The following is a 25,947-nucleotide window of genomic DNA, read 5'->3' on the forward strand; positions in this document are numbered from 1 at the left end:
AAATATTTACAAAGGACAGGGATAGGAGAAAGAATAAGGGATAACATGACACCACAGATGTGTCTGGAAGGCAGTGAATATATGATTCCATCCATGTTAATTAAGACCTTGGACTAGGGAAAAGTCAAGGACAAGGGACAAGGCCAGGATGGACCAGGGCAGACCAAGAATGAGATGAAGAAGGGTGGAGACTGTGGCGGGCTAAGGCAGTAGGAAACAGGAGAAATGGGAAAAAGGAGGAAGAAAGGGGAAAAAGGAGAAAAAAAGAGGGACTATATATAAAATTCCTGAGAACTTTTCACAAGAAGCAGCATAGCGTAGTGGACAGACAATGGACCTGGGATTCAGGAGGTCATGGGTTCTAATCCCGGCTATGCCACTTGTCTGCTGTGTGACCTTGGGCAAGTCACTTCACTGGGCCTCAGTTCTCTCATCTATAAAATAGGGATTGAGACTGTGAGCCCTATGTGGAATAGGGACTGTGTCCAACCTAATCACCTTGTATCTATCCCAGTGCTTAGAACAGTGCTGGGCACAGAGTAAGTGCTTAATGAATACTATTATTATTATTATTATTATTATATAGGCACTCTTTCTTAAAATCTAATTGTGCCTCCAAAGCTTTGATTTTTGCAAGTCCTCCCTTTAAACTGTCTTTTAAGACCTCCTTGAAAATTAAAACCTCAAGGGATTAGCTTAAAACAAAACAAAAACAAAAACAAAACTAAGCCAACAGGAGGCTGTGAATGTAATATTCTTTCAGTCCAACATTTGTAGATAGATTCATGCTCCTGTCTGCATATTAAAAAGAGTCCTGGATTTAATGCTGATTCAACCAATCAATTGTATTTATTGAGCACTCATTGGGTGCAGAGCACTGTACTAAGCACTTGGAAGAGTACAATATGACAATAAGACATATTCCCTGCCCACAGGGACTCTACAGTTTAGAGAGGCAGACAGGCAGCTATATAAATAAATAAATTATAGATATGTACATAAGTGCCTGTGGGGCTGAAGGAGGGGGTAAATAAAGAGAGAAAATCAGGGCAACACAGAAGGGAGTGGGAGGAAAGGAAATGAGGGCTGAGTCAGGTTGAGCCTCTTGGAAGAGATGTGACTTCAATAAGGATTTGAAGGTGGGGAGAATGAAGAGTGAGGGCACCCCAGGCCAGAGGCAGGATTTGGGTGATAGGTTGGTAGCGAGATAACAACAACAACAATAAAATAATAATAATAATAATAATAATAATAATAATAATAATTGTGGTATTTGTTATGTGCTATGTGCCAAGCACTATTCTAAACACTGGGGTAGATACAAGATAATCAGGTTGTCCCACGTGGGGCTCACAATCTTAATCCCCATTTTACATATGAGGTAACTTAAGCACAGAGAAGTTAAGTGGCTTGCCCAAGACCACACAGCTGACAAGTGGTGGGCCTGGGATTAGAACCTATGTCCTCTGACTCCCATCCCCATGCTCTTAAGCTACTAAGCCACTCTGATAGACGATAGAGATAGACGAGATCAAGGTGCAGTGAGTAGGTAGGTATTAGAGAAGCGAAGTGTGTGAGGTTGGTAAGGTAAACGACAGCAATTACAACTTAATAAATGACAACAATAACAACTTATTGCAGTTGATATTCAAATCTACCTCTCTAGCCCTGATCTCTCTCCACTCTCCAGTCTTGTATCGCTTTAATTCTATTTGTTCTGACGATTTTGACACCTGTCTACATGTTTTGTTTTGTTGTCTGTCTCCCCCTTCTAGACTGTGAACCCGTTGTTGGGTAGGGACCATCTCTACATGTTGCCGACTTGTACTTCCCAAGTGCTTAGTACAGTGCTCTGCACACAGTAAGTGCTCAATAAATACGATTGAATGAAGGAATGAATGAAAAGACATCTCCACTTGGATGTCCTCCTGTCAACTCAAACTTAACACATCCAAAACAGATCTCCTTATCGTCTCACCCAAACCCTGTCCTACCCCTGACTTCCCCATCACTGTAGATGGCAACACCAGCCTTGTCTCACAAGCCCATAATCTTGACATTATCCTTGCCTCCTCTCTGTCATTCAACCCATATATTCAATCTGTCACCAAAACCTGTTGGTCCCACTTTCATAACATCTCTAAAATCTGCCCTTTTCTCTCCATTCATACTTGTACCATGTTAATACAATCACTCATACTATCCTGCTTGGATTACTGCATCAGCCTCCTGATGACCCCCCACCCCTGCCAACCTCCTGTCTCTCCCCACTCCAGTCCATACTTCACTCTGCTGCCCAGATTGTTTTTCTACAAAAGCATTCAGAACATGTCACCCTTCTCAAAAATCTCCAGTGGTTGCCTATCCACCTCCATATCAAACAAAAACTCCTCACCATTGACTTAAAAGCACTCCATCACTTTGCCACCTCCTACTTCACCTCGCTTCTCTCCTTCTACAACTCAGCCTGCACACTTTGCTCCTCTGGTGCCAACCTTCTCACTGTGCCTCAGTCTCACCTGTCTCGCTGCCGACCCCTAGCCCATGTCCTGCCTCTGGGCCTGGAATGCCCTCCCTCCTCAAATCTGACAATTAGTCTTTGCATCTTCAAAGCCTTAATGAGGGCACATCTCCTCCAAGAGGCCTTCCCAGACTAAGCCCCTCTTTTCATCATCTCCCACTCCTCTCTGCGTCACCCTAACTTGCTCCCTTTCCTCTTCCCCGCATCCAGCCCCACAGCACTTATGTACAAATATTTATTTATTTGTATTGATGTCTGTCTCCCCACCTCTAGACTGTAAGCTCACTGTGGGGAGGGAATGTCACTTTTGATTGCTGTATTGTACTTTCCCAAGAACTTAGTACAGTGCTCTGCATACAGTAAGCCCTCAGTAAATATGACTGAATGAATGAATGAAAGGAGCAAAGTGTGTGGGCTGAGTTGTAGTAAACAGCAGAGAGATAGGTGGGGGGGCAAGGTGATTGAGTGCTTTAAAGTCGAGGGTATGGGGTATCTATTTGATGAGAAGGTGAATGGGAAACCACTGGATGTTTCTGAGGAGTGAGAAAACATGGACTGAAAGTTTCTGGTAGAAAAATGATCTGGGCAGCAGAGTGAAGTATGAACTGGAGTGGGGAGAGACAGGAGGCAGGGAGGTCATCAAGGAGGTTGATACAGTAATCAGCATGGCTTGGTGGATAGAGCATGGGCCTGGGAATCAGAAGATCATGGGTTCCCGGATCCACCACTTGTCTCCTGTGTGACCTGGGGCAAGTCACTTTACTTCTCTGGGCCTCAGTTACCTCATCTGTAAAAGGGGGACTAAGACTGTGAGCCCCAAGTGGGATAGGGACTGTGTCCAACCCGATTTGCTTGTATCCATGCTAGTACTTAGTACAGTACCTGGCACAGAGTAAATACTTAACAAATACCATAATACTAATAAATTACTAATACTAATACTAATAATTATTATTAATCAAGGCGGGTTAGGATAAATGCTTGGATTAACATGGTAGCAGTTTGGATAGAGAGAAAAGGAAGGATTTTAGCAATGTTGTGAAGGTTGAACTGACAGGATTTAGTGATAGATTGAATATGTGGGTTGAATGAGAGAGAGGATAATGCCAAGGCTACAGGCTTGTGAAACAGGAAGGATGGTAGTGCGGTGTACAGTGATGGGAAAGATATGGGTAGGGTAGAGTTTGTATGAGAAGACAAGTAGTTCTGTTTTGGTTATATTGAGATGAACTGGATAAGTTTGGACAAGTTTGAGGTGATGGGGGGGGCATCCAAGTAGAGATGTCTTGAAGGCAGCAAGAAATGTCAGACTGCGGAGAGGGAGAGAGATCAGGGCTCAAGATGTAGATTTTGGATTCAATTGCATAGAGGTGATAATTGTTGTCATGGAGCAAGTGAGTTCTCCAAGGCAGTGGGTGTAGATGGAGAATAGATGAAGACTCAGAACTGAACCTTGAGGGACTCCCACTATTAGGGGATGGGAGGCAGAGGAGGAGCCTGCAAAAGAGACCGAGAACAAAGGGCCGGAGAGATAGGAGGAGAACCAGGAGAGCACAGTGTCAGGGAAGCCAAGCTGGGATAATATTTCCAGGAGAAGGCAGCTGAGAGGTTGAGGATTAGGATGGAGTAGAGCCTGTTGGATCTGGCAAGAAGGAGATCATTTGTGACCTTTGAGAGGGTGGCTTCTGGAGTGAAAGGGATAGAAGCCAGATCAGAGTGGGTCAAGGACTCAGATAAGTAATGTCCCCTGAAACTAGTTAGAAAGGTCCTGAAATCAGATCTTCAGAGTTTTGCTAGGTTGGGTTGGTGAAAAGAAGGCTGTAGAGAAGCAGCGTGGCTTAGTGGAAAGAGCATGGGCTTGGAGTCAGAGGTCATGGGTTCTAATCCTGGCTCCGCCACTTGTCAGCTGTGTGACTTTGGGCAAGTCACTTAACTTACCTGTGCCTCAGTTACCTCATCTGTAAAATGGGGATTAAGACTGCGAGCCCCAAGTGGGACAAACTGATCACCTTGTATCCACTCCAGTGCTTAGAACAGTGCTTCGCATGTAGTAAGCACTTAACAAATGCCATCATTATTATTATTAGTCTTGACATATGACTCTTTTGGAGACTTCTGCGTTGCTCCAGGAAATTGTACAACTGAATTCTGATGTCTGGGGCTGTTGGTGGCCTTGCCTCTTCTTTGCACTCTCTGCTGGTCTGCCGGCAGTTTGACAGATGCCTTAAGCCCACTCAGGGGTCAGAAGAATATGTGGAGAGTGGATAGAATGGAGAAGTGGGAGGAGGGACAAAACTTGAAATTCTCTCACTCAGTTTAGGTGGCAACGAGAACTCTGAGGGATATCCAGAGGTAAAACTACAATGTGCTCCTCCCTATCAAAGAGCTGTGTCTACTCAGCTCAAAGACTGTGAATATTAATTTGATCCCTGAGATCAAGTCTGTGAGCTCGTTGTGCCAGGAATGTGCCTATATTCATTCATTCAATCATATTTATTGAGTGCTTACTATGTGCAGAGCACTGTACTAAGTGCTTGGGAAGTACAAGTTGGCAACATATAGAGACGGTCCCTACCCAACAGTGGGTTCACAGTCTAGAAGGGGGTGACAGAGAACAAAACAAAACATATTAACATATTGTTATATTGTGCACTCCCCAGCGCTGAATACAATGCTTTGCACACAGTCAGTTCTCAATAAATATGATTGAATGAATGAATGAATCAAGTATGACCTGAACAATGGAAATTTCCATTCAACAATTCAGTTGGGAATAATACATCTTTCTGGGGTAGACATGATAAATAAGTCTTGCCAAGATAGAAATTCTAGAGAAAACAGATTCCAGCAAACCAATGGCACTATTTATTTATTCATTCAATTACTGTGTGCACAGCACTGTACTAAGCACTTGGGAGAGTACAATAAAACAATAGACAGACACATTCCCTATCCACCGTGAGTTTACAGACTGTGGGGGTCCTGTTTTACGGCACTGGGAATAAATGGGCAGAGGAAACCCAACGCCTTGAAGCACAGAGAGAAAAGTGAAAGAAAGTTTTACAAAATTCTAGTTTGCCCCACAGTGACAGTATATTACTCCATCTGATGCAATAGCAAACGTTTGTTGTGGAACCATAGCATATGGTATGTGTCTAGGAGCTTGGCACCTTGGAAGAATTTTACTCTTTTGCCAAACCAGTGCTTTACAAAAAGGCATAATTAAGATTCAGGAAGTGCTGAGAGCAGCAAAATTATCAGTCAAAATAGTACCAAAACAAATAAACAAATCAATGACAATGTGTTCGCTTTCCCCAGAATAGCACACTGTGTGACCTTTTAAAAATATCTGCATGTAGCTTCCCCAGGCAACTGAGACTAAGTGAGAGGCATATTATGAGTTTCCCACATACTGTTCAACACACAATACAGCAATTCCTATTAGTAAGAAGAAAAAAAAAGGAATGCTAATGGGAAAGGAAGATAAAGACTGCCAGGCTGTGCCCACCAGAAATTGAATTTTAATGGTAAAAGTGCACCTGAGTGGCTTTCTAGACTGTGAGCCCGCTGTTGGGTAGGGGCCGTCACTATATGTTGCCAACTTGTACTTCTCAAGTGCTTAGTACAGTGCTCTGCACACAGTAAGCGCTCAATAAATACGATTGAATGAATGAATGAATAAATGGATTAGAACTCCCTAAAGAGTAAAAAAAAAACAACAAAAAAACCCTGAATAAGGAATGTTACTTCCACGGTTCTGTTGATGAATCGCCTGCTTTTTCCTGGCAAGAAAAAACTATCATGAGTCATATATTTGTATTTGCCCTATACATGTAAAGTATTTTAAGCAACCATTTGATCAGATGACTGCTTTCAAGTTTTTCCTTTTATGTTTTCAAGGTACTTTCTTTTTCAAGACTGTCCTTTTTAGTGTTGAGGGTAGAAAGAGACCAATTACAAACAAAGCCACTGCTTCCCAATCCCTGACCTATTCTAATAGATGCTTTCCTTGATGTTTAGAAACAAGAAGCTTTTCAGGAAAAAATACTTCTAATTCTTATACTGATTGTGCAACAAACTTCAAATGTGGGTTCCCAATCAACATATCTTATCAATGACCTACTAAGATGACTAAGAAGACTAAGTTGAGTAAATCACCGAGATCATGGGCTGGGATAAGCAACCGATTTTGATAAAGTGTAGTAATAATGTTCACCGAAAATAATAATAATAATAATGGCATTTATTAAGCACTTACTATGTGCAAAGCACTGTTCTAAGTGCTGGGAAGGCAGCTAAGAACAAGTAGTTTCATCAGCTTTGAGGGGAAGCTGCCTCCTCATGTTTTGTGGTTCAGTCTTGGGAATAGTTTTGGAAGAAAGCCTTTTTTAGGCCTTTCAGCCTCATTTTAGAGTTTTTACATTAAAAAAAATCCTTTTTTCAAAAAGGTTAATTTCTCTTTCTAATTTCTACTTTTAGGGAGAGCTAAAACTTGAAAGAGCTTCTCAGTACTTGTTGGGAAGCTTTAACTCAAAGGACCAAACAAAAAGTGAATAAAACCCAGGAAATGCTGTGAATATTAAACTCCTAAAGACTTCTTCCAAATGGAGTTACAACACATCAATTTGCACTCATAGGTGAACTTCACCGTCAGTGATTTCCTCTTCAAATATGAAGGATAAATATATAGCAGACAATATAGCGCATTCTGGGAGCGGGAAGCAGCTTTCTTCTTTCCCCTGCTGTGCCTGAAGAATGTTTATGTTTGCTTTAAATGGAAAAGCTTTCCATGGGAGGCAGCTGCCTCCCATTTTACTTCTCTTGATCATCTTGCTGAATGTGCACTGAGGAAGTGTTACAAGGTGGAAAGCAGCATGGCCTAGTGGACTGAGATAGGGGCTAGGAGTCAGAAGGACCTGGGTTCTAATCCCAGCTCCACACTTGTCTGCTGTGTGACCTTGACCAAGTCACTTCACTTCTCTGTGCCTTGGTGACTTCATCTGTAAAAGGGGGATTAAGTGTGAGTTCCATGCGGGACAGGGACTGTGTCCAACCTGACCACCTTACAACTACCCGAGCTCTTAGAACAGTGCCTGGCACATAATAAGCATTTAATAGATACCATTATTATTACTATTATTATTATTAGAAGGTAGTGAAGTGGAGATGCTTTCACTAGTGACAAGACTATCCAACAATGCATGGCTGTTTTTTATCGCCCATTTCCAACCATGCTCCCAGATGGCACTGGGTATGATCTCTATAGCACCTATGCAAAGACACTGCAAAGTATTCATAGAGGGGAGACATATTGCCTTCCAGCTCCACATAAACCAGCCTAGATGCTCTTACGTGTACTTACATGAGACCCTTATTACCCTCTCTATGAATGGGTAGGAATCAATTATATTTTCACATAATAATAATAATAATAATAATAATAATAATAATGGCATTTATTAAGCACTTACTATGTGGAGAGCACTGTTCTAAGCGCCGGGGGGGATACAAAGTGATCAAGTTGTCCCACGTGGGGCTCACAATCTTAATCCCCATTTTACAGATGAGGTAACTGAAGCTCAGAGAAGTTAAGTGACTTGCCCAAGGTCACACAGCAGCCATGTGGCTGAGTCAGCATTCGAACCCATGACCTCTGACTCCAAAGCCCGTGCTCTTTCCACTGAGCCACGCTGCTTCCCACATAACTAACATAACATATAACCACATAACACATAACATAACCTTTTAGACTGTGAGCCCACTGTTGGGTAGGGACTGTCTCTATATGTTGCCAATTTGTACTTCCCAAGTGCTTAGTACAGTGCTCTGCACATAGTAAGCGCTCAATAAATACGATTGATGATGATGATGATAACTATTTCAACCCAGATGGGGGAGAGTGAGATGCATTCGGACAATTGAAAGTAATCTAGTGGTCTTTCCTTCCACTCTGCCTGCCTGCTTCCTCCTATTCATTCATTTATTCATTCATTCAATCATTTTTATTGAGCGCTTACTGTGGGTAGAGCACTGTACTAAACACTCGGGAGAGTATAACAATAAACAGACCCATTCCCTGCCCATAACGAGCTTACAGTCCATTCATTCATTCAATCATATTAATTGAGTGCTTACTGTGTGCAGAATACTGTAGTAAGCGCTTGGAAAGTACAATGCAGCAACAAATAGAGACAAACCCTGCCCACAACGGGCTCACAGTCTGAAAGCGGGAGAGAGGCGTTAGCTCTCAAGTTGAAGCGCCTGGTCCCTCTGCCCCATGCCAACTGACATGGAGGAAGGAAGAAAAAGTTCTAAAGAAAGAGAAGAAGGGAAATATAAGAAAGAGGAAGGAGGTGAGAAAAAGAGGGGGAGGGAGAATGGGTGGAAGGAAAGGGGAGAGAATAAAGATGTCCCTTACCCCTCTCCCTCCCTCTGACCCCATGTCACGCAGCCAGACAAGTGAGCAGCCCTAGTGCATATCTGGAAAAACAGGGTGTGGTGGTGGGGAGGAGAAGCCAGGACCCTACAAGGTTGGGGAGGAGAAGGTACACCTGATCTGAGTGGGGGAACCTGATGGTTTATGGGGGCCCAAGGCACAGAGAGGAGTTAGTGGCAGTGGGCAGGGCTTGCCTACCCAGTTGGGTCTGCTGTAACAAGTGAGTTGTTGCTTCCTCTCTGGCTGAAAAAGGGAGGGGCAGTGCCCATCTCCTTATCACCAATGCTGATTAGTCAGGCAAGGCAAGTATGGGCAGTACACAAGCTTTCCTGGAAATGGGCTTGATGGTTTTCCACCATTGCCTTTGCAAAGTGGGCTTCCCACGCACCCCGGGGAACAGGGCACTCCTCATAGAGTCCAGTGGCACCCCAGTAGATGCTGCTGTTGGGCCGGGGTGTGGAGCAGATTGACTTCCTCTTGCTCTTTCCCCAGGGTGGTAATCTGCCATACTTACAAATACAGAAATAATCTTTCTGGATTTATAGACATGACCAATTTTAACTCATTTTTATGGATTGTCCATGAATTTACAGGGTGGCAGACTCCAGCGCTATGTAATTTTATCATTTTCCAAATGAGCTAACTTTGTCATTACTACCCGAGCTCAACTTGCTATTCTGAAGTAAATACCCTAGTGATAGCAGGCACAGGAGAAATTATACAGCACACATTTGCTTAACAAAATGTTCATTTTATACATACCGTGCCCCACCAAAGAGCATCTGCGTAAGTAGAAAACTGCTTGTTTGCATCCTTTTCCACCAGGTAGACAAGGAAAGATGAAAAAATAAGAACCAAAAATCCTATATACCAGGCTGTGATTAATTCCTAGATTCAAAAAGATGAACATGCATCAAGTTTTTTTTAAAAGGAAACATTCATTTTGAGCAAGATAGAAAACATTTATAATACTTTGTTTATTTTCATAGGAAGCCATCAAAATCAATGCATGGTCACTTAAACTGATCTAGTTATTTCATTTCAAATTTACTACCCTATTATTTGAAGTTACAGAAGACAGAAACACCGTCAGTTCTACGATGACGGTGTTGGGTTTTCATATTAGGAAACTCATGGTATAGTACTCACCCTATTTTGACACTGCATGCTTGTGCAAAACTGTTTCTTCTGACACAGCATTGCACTGCATCCTGACAGATATGGTTATGGGAAGACCTTTCCCTAATTCTGCCATTACATTCTAGCCAAAATGCATTAGTGGAAACACATGTTGTGGGTGAACTTGACTCTACTTGCCTTTTGTATGTCTTATTAGATGCTGCCAGAACCACTAATTGAATGGTAAATACTTGCCCTATTATTCAGGAACAGTTACCTTGCTGTGAGCATAAACAACCGAGCCTAATAATTTCCAAGTTCCTCCTCTTCGATCCATGCGCACCATACGGAGAATCTGAAGGAAGCGAAGGCTTCTGAGTGCGGATGTGGCAAAAATGTTACCCTGAGTTTTTGCAGAAACAACTGCTATTGAAGCAATCAGAACAATAGTATCTGAAAGAATCAAAGAAGATATGAAAACACAGTCAGTATATATACTGTATACTCCCCTCCCCACCAAGGCTGTAAGCTCATTGTAGGCAAAGAACAGGTCTACCAAACTTTTTGCATTGTACAGTGCTCTACACACCAGGAGCACTCAATAAATATGATTCATTTATTATAATTATTAATGCATTCATACCTATTGATGTAAGTACCTGAATGCAACAGATTTATTATCTGGAATAAATATTCATGTTTGATGAAACTTTGGGCACTTGGGAGCCAGGGAACCAATCAATCACACAATCAAATGATCACATTTAGTGAGTAGTTACTTTATGCAGAGCCTTGTACTCACTTGGGTGAGTACAATTCAAAAGAGTTGGTAGACAAGTTCCCTGCCCACAGGACCTTATAATCTAGAAAGGGAGACATACATTAATTAAATTAATAAATTGTGTTACATGCATAAATGCTATAGGCTGAGAGTAGCGAAAATAAAGGGTGCAAATCCAAGTGTAAAGACAGAAATTCAAAAATAGTAGTTAAATTTCATGGAAAACTCAGGGACAATTTGAAGAGAAAGAGGAAGAGAACTTGGAGTGCTTTTGTCAAAGTTCCATTGGTGTCAATGTCATCAGATAAAGTTGCATCCGGACTCCAAGAAATTTGGGCCTGCTGGGTTAACATACCAAAAAGAAGCCCAAACTTCAGTGTGCTATATGCTGAAATTCCTCTTCTGTGATCTTTACATGAAATATCTTTTCAGTGCAGAGTTACTCAAAAATAGCAGAAGTTTGAATAAGGGTGAAAGGTAGTGGCCAGGGTTAGTTTGTATTATTATACATTAAATATATTTTCAAGAACCTTAAATAGAAAAGGTGCTATGAATTTAGTTCATTTGAGAACGTAGGAGAAAAAAAATCAGGAGGAAGCAATGTTTGGTTTATTAAAAAATTTATGCAACCAGTGACATTATCTAAGTACTCATATCCACCAAAATATGTGAAAATAACATCAAACCTGATTTAACAATCTCATTGTCATGCTGCTCAAAAGAGAAATTCAGAGTTTGGCAAAATTAAACCACAGTTTGAACAACCAAATGGAAAGAGTTAGCATGTCCAGTGCAAACATTGTCCTGTTAATGCCATTCACTATACCAAATTAGCTCCCTTTGGAGTTTATGTCATCAGAAACCTGGATCATATTTTCTATTCTAACAATGCTAACATGGTAGCAGGTAGAAAGAATAAGACTCGACTTTGATATTTTCTAAGGTTGTTTTTCTATTCCACCTGGAGATCATCTAGTCTTAGTGATGTGATTCCGTTAGTAAGTCCTGATAGAGTATTGTCAAATCTTTCCTCAGACTCTTCCTAGCGTGTCTCAGACCAGTCAAAAACTAAAAAGAAATTAGGCTGCTCTTTCTCTTCTGAGCTGTTTCCACTGAGGGATCTTGAATTAAACATTTGAAATTTCAAAAAAGATCATTTTGATTACCACAGATCTTGGTAACACTATATTTGCTACAATCTTCTAGCAAGTATATTGTCCATAAAACTCTAGGAGGAAAGGATATGACTTTATGGAGACCTGCCAGACTGGAATTGGGGCCCAGGGGAGCATTTACTGCTCTCATAAATGTCCCACCTCAAAAGGAAAGAGCAGGGTTGGAAGTAAAATAAGGAACACATGGCACATCAATCAATCAATCAATCAATCAATGGCGTTTATTGAGTGCTTACTGTGTGCAGACTATGCCCTTAGGGTGGTATGGAAAGGTGCACCTGGGCCATTGGCTGTTCTCCATTGGCTGTTGCCATTATGCTTTGTTTAGGGAAATAAAAAACATGAAAAGGAGCATTCTTCTCCTGGCATTCTCCCAGCTGCTTCTCTTTCACTGCCTGAGAAGAAATGTGAGGTGACTCATGAGTGCAAAGGACCTACATTTGGGAAAAGCAAATTCTTCCTCTGCACCCAGTTTGCATTTTGCCATTCTCAGGGGACGATGGCTACCCTAGAGAGACCGATTCCGGTTTCCTCGGCTTCATATATCACTGCCTCAATAATTTTATCCTTCCAGTCTCAGGCCCCTGTGCCCACTTTAGGTCTTCTCCGACCAAGTTCCAGGACTCTTGTAGTTTGGCACCTTTCCTGCCCGGGGCAGAAATGTAGAGGACAGTCAGGCTGCTTGGCCAGATGGAAAATAAGATGGGTAACAGTTTTTAGCCCCTAGGTACAAGAATCCTACTCATACCCATGGGTTCTAATCCTGGCTCTGCCACTTGTCTGCTGTGTAACCTTGGGCAGATCACTTCACTTCTTTGTGCTTCAGTTACTTCATCTGTAAAACGGGGATTAAGATAGTGAGCCCCAAGTGGGACAAGAACTGTGTCCAACATGATAACTTGTATCTTCCCCAGCCTGGTACAGTGCTGGCACATAGTGAACACTTAACAAATAGTGTAAAACAAACCAACCCGTGGCCAAGTCTCTGACCTTCAGCAGAATATACTTGGCATAAAAAAAAGATTCAGGATTAGGGACCCAGTGAGATCCGCCCTGAAGAGGTAATAAAATGGAAGGGGTGCATTAAACAAGTCCTTACAACGTAAGGAATTACAATTACTCCAGAAAAGAGCAATTCAGCAGAAACATCTAGTTCATCATTGCTATTATTATTATATCGTTAAGTGCTCACTGCATGTTAAGCACCGTTCTAAGAGCTGCAGTAGATACAGGTTACACAAATTCTCTGTCCCACATGGGGGATAATAATAATAATAATAATGATAGCATTTGTTATGCACTTCCTATGTGCAAAGTACTGTTCTAAGCGCTGGGGCGGTTACAAGGTGATCAGGATGTCCCACGGGGGGGCTCACAATCTTCATCCTCATTTTCCAGATGACGGAACAGAGGCACAGAGAAGTTAAGTGACTTGCCCAAAGTCACACAGCTGACAATTGGTGAAGCTGGGATTTGAACCCAGGACCTCTGACTCCAAAGCCCATGCTCTTTCCACTGAACCATGCTGCTTCACATTGTGACACATTGTGACATTGTGACAGATATTTGTCAATGATTAATTAAAGAAAATCTGTACTAGAAAGATGAAACACTGAGAAAAATGGACTAGAAATAAACTTTTTGGAATTTGTAGTCAGTGTGGTCAGGGAGAGAGGGGGCAGTTCAAGGGATCCAGTGCAGGGGTTAAATAGGTGCAGGATAGCCATGAAAACAGAAGTATACAAGAAGGCAGGGCAAGTAGGCTCAGGAGTTATTGGGCAGCACGGCCATACAGAGGATGGGATGAGTACTGAAAAATTGCATTTAAATAGTATGCCTGGTCAATGGGTGACCCCAATATGCATATCGCCAAATTTTCTTTTTTCAAATACGCAGGCATTTCATGCATGTACTCTGCAAATACACAATGTGGATATACATATAGGATTTGCTATAGCAACAGTAAAGCAGCAAATTAACTGACAATTGAGATTGTCAAGTGGAAAAAAGCATCTCCCAACACCCATTCCAATAACTGTTGTGCAGCTTCAGAAGTGACTTTCAAAGGGGCCATTTCCTAAGACTTTGGTTCATTATCACTCATTTGACAAAACCACAAAAGCATCATTCATCTGGTTCTTGAACTGTAGCCACAAATATGCAGGAGAAGTACTCACAGGATTTTTCAATTTTACATCATCATCAGTATTATTTATTGAGCACTTAATATGTGCAGAGCATTGTAGTAAATGCTTGGGAGAATACAATACAACAGAGTTGGTACACATGTTCCTTGCCCACAGTTAACTTAGAGCCTGGAAGAGCTGAACTAGGGAGCCAGGAATGTCATTTTAACAAATGTAAAGGCAGGATTTTTAACTGAGATATGAGGGACAGGGGAGACACAGTAGTTTGGATCTTTTTAAAACTATCTTTCTCACTCCTTGTCATTCTGATTCAAAAGACACAACACCACTGAGCCCAATTCTCCAAGTGAAACCCCATATGAGAGTTTGACAGTGGAACTGAAAACAGAATGAGTTTCTACAAATAAATGATTTAGAGCACAACTCTTCCTGGAGATCCCCTAACATAAGTCGGTGAAATCTGAGGACCTGAGATCTTGTTCCTGTCACATACCACATAATGAGCTGTCAACAGCCAAACGATGTTATCTCAGAATTGAGTTTGTAAACTAAAAAAACAAAATACCCAACTTGAAATCCTCTCTTGTCACTTGCCAAAAATATCTGAATGGCCCTTAAGACTCCTGAATTCCAGAATGTATTCCTTTCAGGAGGGTTTAGATTAGGAGTTTCTTCCTGTTGAGGATTCTGATCTCCATTTAAATGTCAGGCAGGTTATTTTTAGTCACAGCCTACTAGTAACAGTAGTAGGTAGGATGTGCTTAACAAATCCTTTGGATATTCAGTGCTGTTTGAGTTCTGGAGGTCTAGTTGGCACTACATCCTAAAAGCCATCTGTGGAAGGAAACTCAGGTTAATTTCCATTATGGAGCAGCTCAAGCAAACCTGATCTACCTGACCCTTTCAAGGGGCAAAAGAGTTTGGACTTTATAAGGGTCGCAGGTCAACATTCAAGAGATCGATTAATCAACCAATCGGAAGTATTTATTGAGCACTTACTATATGCAGATCACTGTACTACGAGCTTGGGAAGAGTACATTACGACAAAACTAGCAGACATGTTTTCCGCTTATAACAATCAATCAATCTTATTTATTGAGCGCTTACTGTGTGCAGAGCACTGTACTAAGCGCTTGATATCTTGATAACAAGATATCTACTGTGTGATTAAGACTGTGGTACATGTAGTACATGGACTATGTTCAACCTGATTAGCTTGTATCTACCTCAGCTCTTAGTACAGTGTTTGGCATGTAGTCATGATGATGATGGTAAAAATTGTTAAGCGCTTACTTTGTGCCAGATACTGTACTAAGTGCTGGGGGGGTGGAGGTGGGGGGGGGAATACAAACAAATCGAGGTGGACACAGTCCCTGTCCCATGTGGGGCTCACAGTCTCAATCCCCATTTTACAAATGAGGTAACTGAGGCACAGAGAAGTGAAGTGATTTGCCCACAGTCGCACAGCAGACAAGTGGCAGAGATGGGATTAGAACCCACGGTCTTCTGACTCCCAGGCTGCTGCTCCATCCACTATGCCACGCTGCTTCTCGGCATAGTAAGTGCTTAACAACTGCCATTAAAAAAAAGGGAACAGCAGGAAAATGAACTTCATTGCTTTAATGAATGAAACTGATTGGAGTTTGGAGTTAAGTGCATTGCAGTAAATACAAATTCTAAATAAAAAGCCAGTAGTCTTCTCTCCTCTGCAGTCATTAATTTCTTCCTGCCTTCAGGGCATCTCTTTTTGGGTGATCCACTGACTCTTCAAACTTAAAAAATCCAAAACAGAACTCCTCATCATCCTACCCAAACCCTGTTCTAATCTGCCGCTAATCTCCTCACCGTGCCTCGTTCTCGCCTGTCCCGCCGTCAACCCCCGGCCCACGTCATCCCCCTGGCCTGGAATGCCCTCCCTTCCAACATCCGCCAAGCTAGATCTCTTCCTCCCTTCAAGGCCCTATTGAGAGCTCACCTCCTCCAGGAGGCCTTCCCAGACTGAGCTCCCTCCTTCCTCTCCCCCTCGTCCCCCCTCCATCCCCCTCGTCTTGCCTCCTTCCTTCCCCACAGCACCTGCATATATGTATATATGATTGTACATATTTATTACTCTATTTATTGATTTATTTTACTTGTACATAGCTATTCTATTTATTTTATTTTGTTAATATGTTTGGTTTTGCTCTCTGTCTCCCCCTTCTAGACTGTGAGCCCACTGTTGGGTAGGGACCGTCTCTATATGTTGCCAACTTGTACTTTCCAAGTGCTTAGTACAGTGCTCTGCACATAGTAAGTGCTCAATAAATATGATTGATTGATTGATTGATTGTTCTCCGCATCATTTTCCCATCACTGTAAAAAACACTAGCATCCTCCCTGTCTCCCATACCCATAAACTCTGCATTATCCACAAATCACCTCTCTCATTCAACCCACATATTCACTCTGTCACCAAATCCTCTCAGTTATATCTTCACAATATCTCCAGAGCCTGCCTTTTCTTCTCCATCCAATCTGACACCACCCTGATCTCTCGATTATCATATCCTACGTTGACTACTGCATCAGCCTCCTCGCTGACCTTCTTGATTCCTGTCTCTCCCGATTCCAGTCCACACTTTACTCTGCTGCCCATACCAGTTTCCTAAAAAAATGTTCAGTCCACTTCTCCCCACTCCTCAAAAACCACCAATAGCCGCCCTTCCACCTCTGCACCAAACAGAAACTCCTTACCACAGGCTTTAAAGCACTCCCCCTCTTATAATAATAATAATAATAATAATGATAGCATTTATTAAGTGCTTACTACGTGCAAAGCACTGTTCTAAGCACTGGGGACGTTACAAGGTGATGACGTTGTCCCACGGGGAGCTCACAGTCTTCATCCCCATTTTAAAGATGAGGAAACTGAGGCCCAGGGAAGTTAAGTGACTTGCCTGAAGTCACACAGCTGATAAGTGGCGAAGCTGGGATTTGAACCCATGACATCTGACTCCAAAGCCCAGGCTCTTTCCACTGAGCCACGCTGCTTCTCTTATCCTGTTATCTTTTATCTTATCCTGTTGATCTCCTACTAAAACCCAACTAACCCACTTTGCTCCTCTAGTACCAAGCTACCTGTCTTGCTGCCCATCCCTTGACTCCTCTGGCCTGGAACTCACTACTGACTTATATTCAACAGATGATCACTCTCCCTACCTCCTGTCTTGTCTTGTCTTATGCTGTCAAGTTGTCTCCTACCCATAGTGACTCCATGGACACATCTCTTCCAGAATGCCCTACTTTCCATCTGCAATCTTCTGGTACTGTATCCATAGAGATTTCTTGGTAAAAATACACAAGTCATTAACCATTGCCTTCTTCTGTGCAGTAAAATTGAGTCTCCACCCTTAACTCTCTCCCATAGGGCTGCTGCCCAGCATAGGTGAGTTTTGACTTGTAGCGGATTGTCTTCCACTCGCTAGCCACTGCCCAAGCTAAGAGTGGAATGGGCATGCCTCTGCTTGACTCTCCCTCCCACAGCTGAAACTGGTAGAGTACTGGAAACTCTCCAGGTGCGATCCTGCATCCTAAGTCCTCGAAAATCACACCTCCTCCAAACTAGCCTTCCCTTACTAGGCCCTTCCTCAATTAATCAATCACTCAATCAGTGGCATTTATTGAGCATTCAGTGCACTGCACACAGAGAAGCAGCAGGGCATAAAGAATAGATTACAGGCCTAGGAGTCAGAAGGTTATGGGTTCTTATCCCAGATCCTCCACTTGTCTGCTGTGTGACCTTGGGCAAGTCACCTCACTTCTCTGTGTCTCAGTTACCTCATTTGTAAAATGGGGATTGAGACTGGGAGCTCCATTTGGAACGAGGACTGTGTCCAACCTGATTAGCTTGATCTATCTTAGCACTTAGGACAGTGATTGGCACATAGTAAGCACTTAACAAGAAGCATAATATTGATTATTATTATTATTCCTAAACACTGGGAAAAGTATAATACAACAGTGTTGGTAGACATGTTCCCTTACCACGATGAGCTTATCATCTAGGAAGGGACTTCCCATTTTGCCTATGCACTTAGACCTAGACTCCTTAAGAACTTGATATTCACTGTCCTTTGCCCCCAGCCACAGAGCACCCAAGTATATATGCTTATAGCCTCCCATTTCCCCATCAGTAATTTATTTTCTCTCTAGACTGTGAGTACAGTAAATTTGGTAGACATGATCCCTGCTTCTTGTGGGCAGGGATCATGTCTACCAAATCTACTGCACTACTCTTTCCCAAGTGCCCAGCAGATTTCTCGGGGGATGAATTCCAGTGTTTCTGGACAATACAATCTCTTAAAATCAGCATGGTGATTTTTAAGAATTCACGGGCAACTAATTTCAGAGTAATACACCGCTACCCACTAGCCAGTGAGATTTATGCAAACAAAGGGCTAAAATATCAAGCACTGTAGCACAAAAATAATTTATAGTTTAGATTTTTATGCAAACATCGCAGGCATTTGATAAAGGGTGAATTCTTGACTCACTATATTGCAATATTTTATGGATTAGTTACAGTACTTTGATCTCCAGATCCTGAATTCAAATCCGGAGCCCCCGGGAAGGGCTGAATTCAGATATTTAAATCTTGTGCTAAAGAAAATGGACCTGTTTGCATGAGGTAAACCTAACAGCAGCCAGAAAAAAAAATATTTAAAGGGTCCACAGGTCCTCAAGCCTGCTAATGATAACTTCCACGTTGACCAGCTAATTTAAGACGGATTTGAGGCTAGTACTTTTTGTTACAAGTCAGTTGGGTTGGACTCCCAGGTGCTAGGTTGAGCTGGCGTGGACAAGTTCTTTTCTGTCTCTATATGCCCTCCGAATTTATGGCCACAGCTCAGAAGTCCTGGCAGGCACCCAGTTCTCCTATAATGTGATGGGTAAATTCTTGCAAAACTTCGTGTTAAGGAAAACGCATGCTACAGTTCTCACCCACTGTGAGTCCACACCCAAGCCCACTGGCAGTTTCTGCCATAACGCAGCATGCTGAGCCCAAACAGGCTCACTTTGTTGGAAGAAAGTTCCCCAATTCCCTAAAAAAATGCTATCCAAAACGTGCACTGAATACAAGTGTTATGCCCGAATTGAATGAATAATTCCCTCCTTTATTTGCAGGAGACATGTGCTAATGTGATACGGTGGTTAATTTTGCAAACATTCTTACCCTTTCTCTGCAGTGCAGGATATTGGAATGATGATCGCTTACTATTTGCCAGGCACTGCACTGTTCTGGGGTAGATACAGCTAATCGGGTTGGCCACAGTCCCTGTCCCACATGTTTTTGGACAACAACGGAATTTGAACATTGATGGATTTAGCATGTAGATCTAATTTTGGTCTAAAGGAGCCAATATTTTCTGTAGCAGCTATGAGCACATTCATCTAATTGGAATTTAATTTTTTTGGGGTGTAGCCTTTAGAAGGCAGATCAGTGGTGAAAAAATGACTTATCTTTTATCTATCCCAGAACTCAGTGCATTGCTTGGCATAGAGTAAGGGGTAATAAATAGTTCAATGGTAAAATTGCAAAGACGGTGATTTCTTTGCAATGCAGTGACATTTCTTTAGGTTTCCAAATACTGAGGAAGAATTGGGGCTGGTGCTGAGCAGAGTATCCCTCCCAGTTTGTATCTCTATTCTGGTATGACTTCTGCTCTAACTGTGATGGCGATTTCAGCAAATATTGGAGCAAAGGCTTTGTGGTCACTACTCAGGCAAGTTGACTACTCTTCACAGGAGCCATAAGTATTGGCAGGTGTGTTAAGGAGTGGGGTGAAGTGTTGTTGCCATTTTTTCAAGAGTCATCCCTTGACAATAATGTGAATGGAGTCATTTACAGTCTGCATTTTAGGGCCATATGTAAGGGCCCAATATACACTGTTTAGAGACAAGGAAGTTCTTCATTTGTTTTTTTGGTCTGCAAACCTTGGATCATCTCAGCCTTGTATTTGTATAGGTCTTATTTTTTTCCAAGCACCTTCTTATCATTTTATATTTTATATTCGCAGAGTTCACAGATGATTAAAAACCTGCTCTCCATCCATGAGGGACAGGAACTGTGTGTGACCTGATTCTCTTGTATCTACCCCAGCACTTAATACAGTATTTGGTACATAGTAAGCTCTTAAAAATACCAAGATGATGATAATGATGATGATGATGATTATATCCTTGTGAAGTAGGTGAGGTAAAGATTTTTGTCCTCATCTTATGTATTAGGAAACTGAGCCCCAGAGGGATTAAGTACTTTGGCCCAAGTCATAAAAAAGACACCGGTGGCAAGCTGGAACTAGAACCCAGTTCTTCTGACTCTCAGACCCGAGCTCTTTTCATTAGAACATAAAATACACTGCCACTATCTTCCTCCGAGAGAACGTAGGGTACGTTAATGAACCAAATGATTCTGAAAAAAAAAAGTAGTCTTTGTAGTACGAAATGGTACTTTTTATACCATTGCATAATAATAATTGTAAAGTCTTTATTAATTAGGCTTTAGAACCTAATTTTAGAGGCCCCCCTGCCGAACACTAGATTGTTTCCATTTTCAAATCTTGTGCTCAGTTAAGGCATTGAGTCACAGTTATAGTTTTCATTTTGAAAAGTCAAGGTATGCATTAGGGCATTTTCAGAGTCACTGTAGTCACTTTACAGCAGGGTTCCCTCCAACCTGAAGGAAACTCATATGGCTAAATCCCTAGCGGCTTATGAAAATTTACCCCATATTTTCAGTTGAATGATTCTCATTGATTGCAAGCCTATTGATAGGATTTCACAGGCAAAATGGACAGTTGGTTGCTCTGACATAAATGATTGCAATGAAATATATTTTTATGCAACTTTCAGAATCCCTTATTAAGTCCTTTAATTTTCATTTAAAATTTCTTGCCGGTAATACTTAACCCCCTACCCTAGTTGTATTCATGGTTCTGGTAGTTATAAGTAAAAAGAAGCATTCAAATGATTTCTTTTATAAAGTCTCTGTTAAAGATTTTCTCCTGCAGCTGAAAGATCCTTGTTTGCTCATAGCATGAGAACATCACTGCTATTTGGTGAGTGCTTATTTTGTGTTGAGAAGAAAGATGAAGTAGGGCAAAGTAGAAGGAAAAGCTTCTTATTACTTGTAGGTGGAGAAAGTAAAAAAATAAATTTTAACATGATAAAAAGCTTGCTATTTTTATGGAACCGAAGATTGATTGAGTTTTGAAACATCAACATCAGTTGAAGTTTGACCGCAATAAAGAACAAGGTCCTTTCAAACCCTGAATATATATATATATATATATATATATATGTATATATATATATATATATTTATATATATATATATATATATATACATATATATATATATATTGGAATTAGTACTTGAAAATGCCAGGCCAAGTTTGAAAGAAATGATGAGTTCCGTGGAGATTATTTTAATTTTACAATCAGTTTATCTGCCCAAATCCTCCAAGATGAGCAGATAAACTATCAGAGTATCTCACTGCCTCATTCACTTAGTGGTTTGAGCTATGTTAATCACTTGCCTAACAAGGGGGCAGAAGATGGGGAAGAGGATGGTGGGAATTTCTGGAGTGTCTGGCTTCTATTTCTCCCTAAGTGTCCTCTCTGTCCCCCTCCACAACATCATCTCTCCTGGAGCCCCCCATCCGACTCCTTTCTGTCCCACAGAGGGAGAAGGGGGCAGATATGGATCTGGGGGTTATGGAGGGGAATATGCCCCAATCAGGCACGATCCCTCCTGAGGATACCCACAAAAAATCTCAGTTTTTTTTTGGTCTGGGGTGGTGGCATCAGATCCTACCTCTCTCTCACCAAGGAGCCAGTATGGAGTGTTGTGAGGTTCATGGAGGTGTCAGTGGGCACCGTGTCCCCCTCCCCAAAAAGGAGTTGGGGCATGGCATTGCAAGGCCATGTGGAGTTGACTTTGGAGAGATAATGGGGCTGCTGGGGAAAGACACTGATTTTGATTTTTCAGAATCATTCTGTCTCTTTCTCCATCTTTTCGTTCCATTATGATTTCACTGTCAGAAAATTGGGAGATCTTCTAGCAGTCATATCCCATCTACAGGAACCAATGAGAAGATGTGACATAATCTTATCGTAAATCAATATCTTCACCTGATTAAAGGACAATCAACTATGGGCACCCAGGGACACCGTAATACAATCAAACATACTTTAGGCAATTCACATCTGTATTATTTACCCATAATGATGCCCACCCCCTGCTATTTCCAATGCTAATTTACAGTTAGCAATTTTGTTCTTAAATTAATTTATCTGAAACTCATACTCTTCAGATTCTTGACTGCTCTTTTTTAGCTTCCTTTACTAGCTCTTTACCTTCCCCTCACATTTTATCTGTGAGTTTCCATAAGGTTCTGTTCTTTTTTCAGTCTACATACATTTTCTTTGGGAGCGCTTCTGCTTGCATAGCTTAAACTAACATCTTTGGCCATGTTTCCTAAATCTATTAAAATAGCCTGAACTCTCACCTATTTTAACATCTCAGCTCTACTTGCCTTCACAAGACACCCATTGGCATTTAAACTCTATCAAAACTGACCTTATTTTTTCTCTTAAGGCTTTTTCTCCTAGCTTTCCCATTGCTATTGACACTACCATCCTCTGTCTCAGGGGCCTACCACCCTTACTTTAATCTTAGACTTCTCTCTTGTCTTTTACCTTCCACGTTTAATTGACCTTCAAATCTTGCTGATTCTCCTATCATATTTCACTGATCTGCTCTCTTCTCTCCGTACAATCATTCTTTTGGTTCAAGACTCATCACCTTCTGGCTTGATTATTTTAACAGTCTCCTTAGTAGTCTCCCTGAGTTCTGCCTATCTTACATACAGCTGCTCAGATCCTCATCTTCAAAGTCATTCAGAAAGCCTCAAACTCCTCCTGGAAAACCTTCCAGAGTAAGCAGAGTGGGCTAATGGAAAGGGCATGGGTCCAGAAGTCAGATAACCTGTGTTCTAACCTCAGCTCTGCCACTTGCCTGCTGTGTGACTTTGGGCAAGCCACTTAACTTCTCTGTGCCTCATTTTCCTCCGCTGTAAAATGGGGATGTGATATCTGTTCTATTGTGAGTCCCATGAGGAACAAAGACTGTGTCTGACCTATCTTCTCCAGAGCTCAGACCAGTGCTTAACAAATATAGCAACAACAACAACAATAATGATAATAAAATTCTCATTTTATTAAATAAAATCTCACAAACATGACACTTAAAGCTCTCCCCCTGCTGTTTTCTATTTACCTATCTAGTCTTTTCTCAATAACTTCAGCTCAAACCCTTGTAACAATTCTGTCTTTGAGTTATTGTTTATATCTTTTCTTCTGCCTGGAACACCCTCCCTCCTCAATCAAAACATGGACCTCCCCAATTTCAAAGCCGTGTCCTAAGAAGCTGCTTCCATCCAGAAACATCCTCCTCATACTGTCAGCCCACCATCAACCCATCAATCAAATAATCAACAGTACCAATTGAGTACTTACTCTGTGCAGAGCAACTACTAAGCACTTGGGAGAGTACAATAAATTTAGTTGAAACAATTCTGCTCCTTAAGTAGCTTATGTTTAAACACATGAGTTTTAAGGTGTGTATCCATTTTTTGCTTACCCTTATAATTGCCTCTCTTGTTAGCAACATTTATATCCAACCTGTCACTTTAACTATTGTACGTTTACAATTGGGTCAGCATATCTCACCCTGAGCTCCTTATCTTCCCTCCCAAACCCTGTCCTCTCCCTGACTTTCCCGTTATTGTGGATGGCACTACCATCCTTCCTGTCTCACAAGCCTGCAACCTTGGTGTCTTCCTTGACTCTGCTCTCTCATTCACCCCACACATCCAATCCGTCACCAAAACCTGCCGGTCTCACCTCCACAACATCACCAAGATCCGCCCTTTCCTCTCCATCCAAACAACTACCATACTGGTTCAGTCTTTCATCTTATCCCTACTAGATTACTGCATCAGCCCCCTTTCTGATCTCCCATCCTTCTGTCTCTCTCTGCTTCAGTCTATACTTCATTCCACTGCCTGGATTATTTTTCTACAGAAATGGTCTGGGCATGTCACTCCCCCATTCAAAAATCTCCAGTGGTTGTCTATCAACCTTCGAAAGAAGCAAAAACTCCTCACTCTTGGCTTCAAAGCTCTCCATCCCCTTGCCCACTCCTACCTCACCTCCCTTCTCTCCTTCTACAGCCCAGCCCATACACTCCGCTTCTCTGTCACTAACCTCCTCACTGTGCCTCGTTCTCACCTGGCACGCAGTCGCCCCGTAGCCCACGTCCTACCTCTGGCCTGGAATGCCCTTCCTCCACACATCTGCCAAACTAGCTCTATTCCCCCTTCAAAGCCCTACTGAGAGCTCACCTCCTCCAGGAGGCCTTCCCATACTGAGCCCCCCTTTTTCTCTCCTCCTCCTCCCCATTGTCCCCCTCCCTCTGCCCTTCCCTTTCCCCCTCCCCACAGCACTTGTGTATATTTGTACATATTTATTACTCTATTTTATTAATGATGTGTATATAGCTATAATTCTATTTATTCTGATGGCATTGACACCTGTCTACGTGTTTCGTTTTGTTGTCTGTCTCCCCCTTCTAGACTGTGAGCCCATAGTTGGTTGGGGACCGTCTCTATATGTTGTAGATTTGTACTTCCCAAGTGCTTAGAACAGTGCTCTGCACACTGTAAATGCTCAATAAATATGATTGAATGAATGAATGAATTAGAATATGAGTTTTTTTTCAAGGAACACTTCTTGTCCTTCTACTATACTTTCCCAAATGCAGAAACAAGTGTATTGTACTCAAAAGGCTCTCAATAAAGACTACTGGGATTATTACTGCTGTATTGTAAGCACTTTTGAAGACAGGGACTCTGTGTTTTATTTCCCAAGCCTCTAGGATAGTGTTCTGAATACACTAGGTACTCAATAATACCACAGATGCTGCCACTACAGCTGTTAATGAACGTGATGAACATGATGATGATGATCTGATGTTTGACATTCTCCTGAAGCACCCTCAGAAGTTCAAGGAAAGTGACTGGTTCTTGAAGCTTGCCCAACCGAAGCTTACTTCCAATCCCTTTTGTAGAAATCTGGAGCTGTGAAAAAGCTGCTAGATTAATAATAATAATTCTAATACTTGTTAATCACTTACTATGTGCCAAGCACTGTACTAAGCACTGGGGTGGATACAAGTTAATTGGGTTTGACACAGTCCCTGTCCCATATGGGGTTCAGTATCTAAGATTGGGGGATAAGGCCATCTTACATATATCATGATGAATCTGAGTTTGATGCTTCCCACTTACCCTGAAACAGCTAATGAAGTGCAAAATTGAAAAATCTGTCCTGCTGTAGCTTCCCTTAGCAGGAGATTCTTACGATGCCACAGATTCGCTGTGTGAAGTAATTTGTCAGATTTCCTAATAAAGCAAACTGATTACTGTATCTAATGAGCTGGACATGAGCACTGAGTTGTTACTCTGCTAGTTTCTAGATGAAAGAAGAGAAAGGAAGAGCTTTGAAATGATCCACAGCATTTCTTATTTTTTACGGCTTGGCCACTGGTCCAAGTCATTTATCACTGAGTAGGAAGTTAATCGCAAAGTATATCTAGTGCAGATATGCAGCTCAGGTAATATAGGCAATGTGGAGAGTAGGTATTAACTGTCATACTCCAGGTGAT

The 25,947-nt window shown here is 41.8% G+C and overlaps 1 protein-coding gene across 1 annotated transcript in view; it reads right to left on the bottom strand.

Moving 5' to 3' along the window:
* KCNQ5 (potassium voltage-gated channel subfamily Q member 5) overlaps positions 1 to 25,947 on the bottom strand; it is a 593,498-nt gene that overhangs the window by 101,479 nt on the left and 466,072 nt on the right. Inside the window, exons 4-5 of the mRNA XM_038743290.1 lie at positions 10,354 to 10,529; positions 9,720 to 9,845 (exon numbers count right to left, since the gene is read on the bottom strand). Of these exons, the coding sequence (XP_038599218.1) occupies positions 9,720 to 9,845; positions 10,354 to 10,529 (302 nt within the window). The remainder of the gene's footprint in view (positions 1 to 9,719; positions 9,846 to 10,353; positions 10,530 to 25,947) is intronic.

The sequence above is a fragment of the Tachyglossus aculeatus genome, chromosome 1, assembly GCF_015852505.1.
Source record: "Tachyglossus aculeatus isolate mTacAcu1 chromosome 1, mTacAcu1.pri, whole genome shotgun sequence".
NCBI lineage: Eukaryota > Metazoa > Chordata > Mammalia > Monotremata > Tachyglossidae > Tachyglossus > Tachyglossus aculeatus.